The 10748-nt window shown below is 51.8% G+C and overlaps 1 protein-coding gene across 1 annotated transcript in view; it reads left to right on the forward strand.

The window, feature by feature from the left end:
• PITPNM2 (phosphatidylinositol transfer protein, membrane-associated 2) overlaps positions 1-10748 on the forward strand; it is a 133186-nt gene that overhangs the window by 96711 nt on the left and 25727 nt on the right. Inside the window, exons 4-6 of the mRNA XM_010841416.1 lie at positions 6288-6502; positions 7561-7682; positions 10697-10742. Coding sequence (XP_010839718.1) covers positions 6288-6502; positions 7561-7682; positions 10697-10742 — 383 coding nt within the window. The remainder of the gene's footprint in view (positions 1-6287; positions 6503-7560; positions 7683-10696; positions 10743-10748) is intronic.

Genomic DNA, 10748 nt, shown 5'->3' on the forward strand with positions numbered 1-10748 from the left:
CTGAAGTTCTGGGGGGGCTCCATCCACTGTGGGGGTGATGGACATGCCCGTTATCTCTACCGCGTGACAGTTTTAGGGGCATGGACCCACATCACAGCTCAGTGACTGTACCTTTACATATATATGGTTTACTGTTTGTCCGTCATACCTCAATAATGCTGTTAAAAAACTCAGTTGAGGGACTCCCCTGGTGGTCCAGTGGCTAAGAATTCGTGCTCCCAATGCAGGAGTCCTGGGTCCCATCCCTGGTCAGGGAACCAGAACCTACATGCCACAACTAAGACCCGGCACAGCCCAATAAATAAATGAGTAAATATTTTTTTAAAAAAGAAGTTAAATTCACCAGACTCTTCTGTGCCCAGCTGTGGCTGAGGATTGGGCTACAGAGATGAATGAAAAGCGCTTTTTGTGCCCTGGGATTGCCTGCAGGGAGAAAGATGTGTATGCAGCCCACTGAATAGAAACCAGACCAGTGGGCCTGGGGGCACAGGAACCCGGTGCTCACGTGGGCTTGGGGCCAGTGCTCCAGGAGGGCCTCCGTTCTGAGCTAGGCCTTACGAGGTGGATGGACCATCAAGGAAGGCAGCTCTGTTTCTGCAGAAAGAAGAGCAAGACCATTCATCCATTGCCCAGTGATCCCGCTTGCCAGCTGGGGTGGCAACTAGGAAGAGGCCTGCCTGCTGAACAAGCCACCTCCTCCCTGAGGTTGTGAACAAGATGGGCTCACGTGTCACAGTGCCTTGCACCTGCCTGAATGAAACTCAATATACATGTTGTTCAAGGTTTCAAAAGAAGAAAAATCAGTCTGTCTGGCGGAGAAAGAGCCTTCCATCCTTGGAGGTGCTCAGCAAAGTGAGGAAGTGATCGGAAGCGGCTTGGCCAGGACCCTGGACAGCTCTGAGAGCTGCCTGATTGGCCGGGGGTTTCTTGGTCTTTGAATCTTTTAAACCCACCCCCTCCCCGCCCCTTCATCCAGAGCTTTCTCTGCACCAGACGCCAGGTGGCCCAGACTTCTCTCTTGCATACCCCAGGCTCCAGGGATGCAGCAGGGGAGCACAGGAGGAGGGGAAGGTTCTCCACCCAGCCTGTGTGGGTAGAGTAGGCAGGGGGACTCGTCAGTTCTCACACTGGGCATCTGTGCCCCTGGGAGCCGGGCCTGTCTCTCCTGCCTGTCCTTCCATGGTCTCCGGGGGAGGCACCAAGCGCCGCCTGCCCTCCCCTCCTCCTCTTCTCCCCTGCCCCAACCCTGGGACCTGGGGTCTGTGCAGCCCCACTAAGGCCAAGCAGGAAGGACCCCACCCCACCCCACCCCGTCCCTGCTCCCTCTCTGTCCTTCTCTGCCCTCAGATCCCAGCTGGCTGGGCACCTTCAGAGACTCCCTGTGCCCTGGCCCCTCCGACCTGCACATCCTCTTCTTGCGAGCCACCGGGAACCCCAGACCTTCATTCCATGCCGTGGGGGCGTCGTAACAAACCACCACAAACTAGGTGGCTTAAAGCAATGGAAATGTATTCTCTCAAAGTTCTGGAGGGTAGAAGTTCAAAATCAAGGTGTTAGGGGGCTATGCTCCCTCTGGAGGCTTTGGGGGGCTGGGGAGAATCCTTCCTTGTCTCTCCTAGCTTCTGGTGGTGGGCCACAATGCTCGGCATTTCTCAATTTAAGGCTGTCTCACTGCAGTCTCTGCCTCCATTGTCACATGGCCCCCTGCCTGCTGTGTGTGTCTGTCTCCATCTTCCCTGTGTGTGTGTCTGTGTCTCCGTTTCCTCTTCTTTCTGTCGCTGTGTCAGGTCCCAGTTGTGTCATACGGGATCTTCGTTGCATCACTCAGGTCTTCTGTTGTGGCGCACGGACTCTTTTGTTGTGGCACGTGGGCACAGACTTAGCTGCTCCTCGGCATGTGGGATCTTAGTTTCCCCACCAGGGATCGAACCCCCGTCCCCTGCATTGCAAGGCAGATTCTTAACCACTGGACCACCAGGGATGTGTCCCCCGTTTTCTTTTCTCATAAGGATGCCTTATGAGAATGAGAATGAGAAGGATGCCTTCTCATTGAATATTGCTGCTGCTGCTAAGTTGCTTCAGTCCTGTCTGACTCTGTGTGACCCCATAGACGGCAGCCCACCAGGCTCCCCCATCCCTGGGATTCTCCAGGCAAGAACACTGGAGTGGGTTGCCATTTCCTTCTCCAATGCATGAAAGTGAAAAGTGAAAGGGAAGTCACTCAGTCGTGTCCGACTCTTAGCGACCCCATGGACTGCAGCCCACCAGGCTCCTTGGTCCATGGGATTTTCCAGGCAAGAGTACTGGAGTGGGGTGCCATTGCCTTCTCCACATTGAATATAGGGGCCACCCTTAATTGTCCAATCCATTTACATTAAGATGACCTCATCTTAACTAATTCCATCCACAAAGACCCTATTCCCAAGTAAGGTCATAGTTTGAGATTCCAGGTGGACGTGGTCTGGCAGGGAGACTGCAACCCACTACCCTGGGCCTTAGGCAGACAGGGAGCCCCGCCCCCGACTAGGATTTTGGGAACTGACACCAGGCGGAAGCAACCCGTCCAGGATGAGAGAAAGGTGATCGCAGGGTAAGGACTACAGTCTCCACTTGCTCAGTAACTGTTTATCAGCACCTCTCTGTGCTGAGGTGTTTTCCTTGAGGTGCCCAATGCTGTGGGTGAGCAGGCCCCGGAATCTAACAGGTCTGAGTTTGTCCCGGCTCTGCCATTTAGTAACGGTAACCTCGGATGGGTCACTCTGCCTCTCTGGTCCTCCACCTTCCCATCTGAACATTGGGAGTGAGAGCAGTCCTGCACCTTTCTCAAGGGGCTTCTGCAGGAACTAAAGGAGAAAGAACATGCCAGGCACTTAGCACAACCACTAATCAACAAGGATGCTGTAAGAGGCGGGAGCTTGGAAGGCATCCAGGAAACGGTTGCTGTTTTCATTACGGAATCTGGGCCACATTCCAGGAGCTCCTTTAAAGAGCAGGGAATGGGCATGTCCCTGCTCTGACCCCTCCTTGGCCTCAATCAGGGTCTTTTTTTTTTTTTCTGACGGGGACCCAGTGGCTCTGGACATGGAGATACAGTACATCTTTGTGCCCTAGAGAGAGTCGTGCCCCAAGGATGAGGCAGTGCTGTTGGGGATGCCTGTGGGCGTAGGTGTGTGCCTGCACTCGGGGTGCATGCATGTGCCAGCGTGCGCACAGCTGCTGTCCAGGAAGCTGACCGAAGATGACCTTGGTGATTCCAGCATGTTGCCATGGAAACAGATGCTGGGTTTAAAGTCACTAGCACCTTGATCACGAAGGTTTTGTGCAAAAGCAGAAACCCGACCTTTCAGACCCCAGGAAGGACGTTGGAGGCAGAGAGACACTTGGGGGTGACCTAGGCGTTCCGTCTCTTGGGCAGTGCCTCCGAGGCCCCTTCTCATTCCTTGTGTTTGAACTCTCTGAAATCTTAGTTGAGTGCAGGAGGCAGGGTTGGTTTTTATTTCTTTGTTTGTTTGATTTTATACCAGACTTATTGAGATGTAAGTCCCACACTGCACAATTCACACATTTAAAGTGTACAGTTTAGTGGCTTTTAGCACTTTTCAGAGTTGTGAAATTATCACAATTTTAGAGCATTTTCATCACCCCATAAAGAAGTCACTCTCCATTATCCCCCAACACCCAGGCAACCAATAATCTACTTTCTGACTCTCTAAATTTGCCTGTTCTAAGCATTTCATAGAAGTGGGGTCATACAGTATATTTCCTTAACTAAACATGTTTTCAGGGTTCAACTATGTAGTAACACGTGTCCGTCCTTCCTTCTTTTTTGGGGCCACATCACATTTCATGGTACAGATATGATGTATCAGATGTATTATTTACAGAAACTTTGCTTTCATTCCGTGTTGTCCTTTCACGCTCTTGATAGCATCCCTTGATACACAAAAGTTGCTTTTTTTTTTTTGGCCGTGCCTCATGCCATGCAGGGTCCTAGTTCCCAAACCAGAATCGAACCTGTGCCCCCTGCAGCGTAAGCTTGTGCAGTGCCTTAACCACCGGACCATCAGAGAAGCCCCTGTTCTTTCTTAAATTTTGATAAATTCCAATTTAGATTTTTTTCTCTGACTGCCTATACTTTGGGTATCATATTTGAAAAACCATTGTCAAATCCAAGGTCATGAAGATTTGCCCTAATATTTTCTCCTAAGAGTTCTATACTTTTAGTTCTAACAAGTTGGTCTTTGATCTGTTTTGAGTTCCTCTTTATATGTGGTACGGCATTGTGGGCATGTGGATATCTAATTGTCCCAGCAGGATTTGTTGTAAAGACTGTTCCTTCTCCCATTGAATGGTTTTGGCACCCTTGTTGAAAATCAGTAAATATAGTGTGTAAATATTGGATTTATTTCTAAACTCTCACCTCCATTACACAGACTTGTCCTATGCCAGGACTGCACTGTTTTGATTACTATAGTTTTATAGCACTTTTTTTTAAATGGGCCACACCATGGAGGATGTGGGATCTTAGTTTCCTGCTGCTAATGATGCTAAGTCGCTTCAGTCGTGTCCAACTCTGTGCGACCCCATAGACGGCAGCCCACCAGGCTCCCCCGTCCCTGGGATTCTCCAGGCAAGAACACTGGAGTGGGTTGCCATTTCCTTCTCCAATGCATGAAAGTGAAAAGTGAAAGTGAAGTCACTCAGTCGTGTCCAACTCTTCAAGACCCCAAGGACTGCAGCCTACCAGGCTCCTCCATCCATGGGATTTTCCAGGCAAGAGTACTGGAGTGGGGTGCCATTGCCTTCTCCTGACCAGGGATCAAACCCACATCCCCTGCTTTGGAAGGCGGATTCTTAACCACTGGACTACCAGGGAAGTCCTTATTAGCAAGTTTTGATATGAGAAAATGTGAGCTTTCCAACTTTGTTTTATTTTCAAGATTGCTTTGACTATTTGAGATCCCTCAAAATTCTGTATGAACTTGAGGATCAGTTTTTCCCTTTCTACTGAAAAGGCCATTGGATTTTGATAAGGATTACATTGGACCCACGGATTGCTTTGGGGAGTGTTGACATCTTAACAATATTAAATCTTCCAATTCATATGAACACAGATGTCTTTTCCATTTATTTTAAATCTTCTTTAATTTCTTTCAGTAATGTTTTATAGTTTTCTGTATACAACTCTCGCTCCTCCTTGGTTAAATTTATTCTTAAGCATTTTATTCTTTTGGATGCCATTGTAAATGGAAATGATTTCTTTATTTCCTTTCTGCATTATTTGTTCTAGTGGGTTGATTTTGTATCCTACAACTCCGTTGGATTCATGTATTAGATCTAACAGATTTGGGAGGATTTTAGGTTTTTCTGTGTTTAAGATTGTGTCATTAACAAATTGAGATAGTTTTACTTCTTTCTTTAAAAAAAGTTTTTATTTATTTTATTTTTGGCTGGGCTGGGTCTTGGTTTCTTCAAGGACTTTTTTGTAGTTGCAGTTCTTGGACTTATTGCAGTGGCTTCTCTTGTGGAACATGGGCTCTGGAGCGCAGGCTCAGTTGTGGCTCATGGGCTTTGTTATTCCACTGCATGTGGGATCTTCTGGACCAGGGATCGAACCCATGTTTCCCTTATTTGCAGGCAGATTCTTTACCACTGAGTCACTAGAGAAGCCCCACTTCTTCCTTTATAAAAAAAATTTTTTGGCTGCATTGGGTCTTAGTTGCGGCACATGGAATCTTTATTGCAGAATCTTTATTTGCGTCATGCAAACTCTTAGTTGCGGCATGTGGGATCTAGTTCCCTGATCAGAGATGGAACCTGGCCCCCTGCAGTGGGAGATTGGGGTGTTAACCACTGTGCCACCCGGGTAGTCCCTACTTCTTTCCAATTCGAATGCCTCTTACTATTTCTTTTTCTTGCCTAATTTCTCTGGCTAGAACCTCCAGTACAATGTTGGCTAAAAGGTGAGAAAGCAAGCACATCCTCTTGACCTTGGGGACACTTTCAGGCCCAGGAGATTCAGGAGTCAGAACGGAGGAGTTTGCATGTGCATTACTGGGCCCGGAGAGGGAACCGTGGCCCTTCAGTCTTCTGCATGAATGCTGGGACACGTGGAGCCTTGTGGGGGGAGGTATTTGAGGAGGATGTGTTGAAGTGGCCCAAAAGGAGCCAGCCTGGTTGGCCAAAGCCTCCCCCACCCCCCTGCACTCAGCACCCTCACCTGGGTCTCCCGAGCCCCTCCCCTTCTGCAGAGAGCTCCAGACCCACACGTGCTTTTGTCCCCACAGAAGAAGAGCCGGAACGAGACACACGGCGAAGGCAGCGGCGTAGAGATCCTGGAGAACCGGCCATACACAGACGGCCCCGGCGGCTCCGGGCAATACACGCACAAGGTGTACCATGTGGGCATGCACATCCCCAGCTGGTTCCGCTCCATCCTGCCCAAGGCGGCCCTGCGGGTGGTGGAGGAGTCCTGGAACGCCTACCCCTACACTCGAACCAGGTGAGCCTGCCCCCGGCCCCATGTCGCCCTCCCAGGAAGTAACCCAGGGGCATAGATACTGGCGCTGGCCCCCCAGACAGTCTCAGCTGCCTGGCTCCCAGGGAGCTGAGCCTCCATTCTAAGTGGTACCCTGAAGGTTCCCCCTCAGGGGAATAGACAGGACAGGGCAGGCTATACCCCTAGGTGCCTCCTAGCCTGCCAGTGGGGGGAGCCCAGGAAGGCATGAGTCCATTGAGGGCCATCTGAGACTCCTTTGCCATCTGGGAAGGCTCAGGGAACACAAACTCACTTTAATGTTTGCCTAGGAATGCAGGACAGTCCACCAGCTGGGAAGAAACAGGAACTGAGGGTAGCCCAGATGGCTCAGAGATTCCCTCCAACCCTGACACCTTCAGCGACTATGATGATATTTTATAACAAGCCATGTTGAACATGGCTTTCTTTGGATCCCCCTGGGTAGGGGGCACTTTTCACTCTGTGCCCCACACCCAATATAACTGAGCACTGCTTGATTAGAAGAGAGAGGGGGCCACCCATGTGCTGAACAGGTGGGGTCCCCACGAGTCTTCTGGGGCTTCTTTGTCCAGGTGGGTGAGGGCCTGGAACTTGCTGGGGAATCCATCCAGGTTGTTCACTTCCCAGCAGTACTTTTCTCCTCTGAGTTCATCTCCAGCCAAGAGAGAGAGGCTGTCTCCCTGTTGCCACACTTGGCTTCTTAGGGGACAGGGGAGAGGGTGGCATGTCACACCAAGCGCTGGTCCAGATTCAGCCCATTTGGTACTGTGCCACCTTAACTGCATCCACACCGTGTTCACATCATGCCTCACACACGTGGACACAGGCTGCCAGCCACTTCCTGCAATGATTCCCCCCCTCCCCGTAAGTCCACCCCTCCCGCTGGCCCCAACTTGGACTTGGCTCTTCTTGGGATGCAGTGAAGGTCCAGGAGGACAGAACAGACAGGTCTCACCCACCACTCCAGCCCTCGTCCTCCACCCAGCGACCCACGCCCACCCCTCTGAGCCTGGGTCCTAGTGGATACTCTCCTTCCCCCACAGGTTCACTTGCCCTTTTGTGGAGAAATTCTCCATCGACATCGAAACCTTTTATAAAACCGATGCTGGAGAAAACCCCAACGTTTTCAGCCTGTCTCCTGTGGAAAAGAACCAGCTGACAGTCGGTAACCGTCCACCCTGATGCTCCCCCCCTAGGAGGGCCAGGAGCCCTTCGGGGCCAAGTTCCCAGCTGCCCTGCCCATAGGTCCCTGGATTCTGCCCCTGGTCTCCAGGCCTGGCAGGCTCCAGATCGGCTTCTGTCCTGGGAGGGGAGGTTAGAGTCCAAGCCAGCCTGGGGGGAAGTCGGGGGAGTTGGGGAGGCAGGACGGGTCTCCTTGGCCCCATTTCCCTGATGTGCCCACTGAGGCTAAGTGCTTTTCCACTCAAGCCCCTTCCCTCCATCCCTTTGAGGTGTCCCCATCCCCAGAAATGCACGTGTGCTTGGGAGCCATCTAGGGCTGACAGCCATCGGCGGATGTGGCAGGCCGGGTGGGGGATGTGCACACAGTGGGGCCTGTGTCCCCTTGATGGTGGGCGGCCTCTCCTCCACTCCCCTCCAGCTGACTACACCGTGCAGGAAATGGGTCCCATTTGTTAAGTCGTTTTCAAGAAAGGCCCGAGGGACATCCTTGGCAGTCCAGTGGTTGAGACTCTGCGCTCCCAATACAGGGGACACGGGTTCACTGGTTGGGGAATTCAGATCCCACATGCCGCATGGCATGGCCTGAAAAGAAAAAAAAAGAAAAGCCAGAAATCAGGGTTTTCATGTGAAATCTCCCATTTCCTCAAGGTTGACAAATATTTTTAAAATCTTTGTAAATATACCAGCCAGACAAAACACATCAGTGGACCAGCTGCACCTTGACAGCCCCCAGGCCCCTAGGAATGAGCCGTTGTGGGTCTCAGACGGGTGTTGGAAGGGTGGTGATGACCCTCAGCCACCCTCGGATGCCGAGATGGCTTTTCCCTGGGACTCCTCCCTCCTGCCCGAGCTTTTAGGCCCCACTGGGGTTTGGGAGATGCATCAGCTTGCTAAGACCATCAGAACAGGGTACCACAGACTTAAGGGCTTAAAGAAACAGATGCTTAGTGTCTCACGATTTTGGAGGTCAGAGTCAAGGTCAAGGTATCGGCAGGGTTGGCTGCTTCTGGAGTCCCTGAGGGAGAATCTGTTTGGGGTCTCTCCCTTAGCTCTTTTTAAATTTTAAATATTTATTTATTTAACTGCATCACGTCTTAGTTGCAGCATGCAGGATCTTTTATTGCAATGCATGGTTTCTCTAGTTGCAGCACATAGGCTCCAGAGCGAGAGGGCTCAGTAACCCCGTGGCATCTTAGTTCCCCAACCAGGGATCAAACCCATGTCCCCTGCATTGGAAGGTGGATTCTTAACTGCTGGGCCTCCAGGGGAGTTCCCCTAGCTTCCTGTGGCTGCTGGCAGTCTTTGGTGTACTTTGGCCTGTGGACACTCCACCCCAATCTCTGTCTTCATCTTTACATGGTGTTCTGTCAGTGTTCAAGTCTATATTCACATTTCTCCTTTTTCTTTTTTAATTGAAGTATACTTGATTTAAAATATTGTGTTAGTTTCAGGTGTTGTTTTTTTTTTTTAATTGAGCCAAATCTCTCCTTTGTTGCAATGTGGGAGACCCAGGTTCAATCCCTGGATCAGGAAGATCCCTTGGAAAATGGAATGGCTACCCACTCCAGTGTTTTTGCCAGGAGAATCCATGGACAGAGGAGCCTGGCGGGCTACAGTCCATGGGGTCACAAAGCGTCCGACCACGACTGCGGAACTAAAACTTTTACTGCTTTCTCCTTTGCATAACCATGCTGGTTAGATTAGGTGCCCTCCTTTAGATGACTTCTTTCAAGACCCTGTCTCCAAATAAGGTCATATTCTGAGGCCGACATATGCGTTTGCCAGGGGACGCACTCTACCCATAACAGGAAGGAAGGGCCCAGACCCTCTGACAGCTTTTGTCTGGCCAGCTGCAGGCTCTCCCGGGAGGCCTCCCGTCATGGTTCACGTCCCAGCCCTCCTCTTGGTGGCCGTTGCCTGCCCCAGTGGACCGGGCATGTGGTCTACTCCGGGAAGGATGTAAATCCTCTCCACTGTCTGCTGCCCCCGGGCTGCTCTGACCCATTGCCTGTTCCAGTGGGGCTGATGTCTTCCTCTGTAAACCACAGCCCAGACCCGGTGCCAGGAAGATGAGACAGCCAGGGCCCGGGCCCGGCGGAGCCCCACCAAGTGCCATCGTCCCCACACCTCTGAAAGGAGGTTCTCTGAGCTACAAGCCCCGTCCTAGGTTCCTCCTCACCAAGTGTGCACACAGCCCCATCTGACAGACGCATACCACAGGAGCCAGCCCAGTGAGATGGTTTTGACTTGGGGGAGGAGGCATTTGACCAGGGGTCATTCTTCCCAGAGTCACTGTCACCCCCCTTCCCCGAATCAGGTCTTACCAGCCCCCAGTCCTGTTTCCCCAGCGCCCAGCACATCCTGGACTGGCTCATGCCCAACACCTCCCTCTGGGCCCTTCAAACTTGGTTTCTGGACTCCTCCTACTGTCTGTCTGGGAGGGGCTTCCTAGCAGACCAGCCACCTTCAGGGTGCCTGGCGAGTGATGGCTGATGAGTCCAGCTGCATCCCCGTCACCTCTCACCATGCAGACACTCTGGTGGTTCCCCAAACTGCCCCACTTCTGGGTCAAGAGTCACACTCTGGGATGTTCTCCGCCTCATAGTTCTGCGCCTGTGGCTGAAATGCCAGCTTGTCCTCTTTTACTCCCCCCCGCCCCATCCCACATCCTCCATGGAAATTCATCTTCCCCACCCGTGCTCCTCCAGCTCATCACCTGATTTATGCGCTTCGGCAACTGTGCACAAAACAGGGGTTTTGCTGAAATGATTTGAAAAGACAACAAGGAAAGACACAGGTCCTGAGGTCAGGGGAGCTCGGGGATCAGAGTGGTCCAGAGCAGCATCTCCACTCCCATGTGGGGCCCTGGGACACATCCAAGCCTGGGGTCCTGCCAAGATTCGGGGATGGCAGGAACATGGGGGAGGAGACTGGAAAGGGAGGGGTGGGGTAGAGGTTGGGGCCGAAGGGGTCACTCACAGGGGGGTCTCCTCGTAGATTTCATCGACATTGTCAAGGACCCCGTGCCCCCCAATGAGTATAAGACGGA

This window comes from Bison bison, unplaced genomic scaffold (genome assembly GCF_000754665.1).
Source record: "Bison bison bison isolate TAMUID 2011002044 unplaced genomic scaffold, Bison_UMD1.0 scf7180017864160, whole genome shotgun sequence".
Lineage (NCBI taxonomy): Eukaryota > Metazoa > Chordata > Mammalia > Artiodactyla > Bovidae > Bison > Bison bison.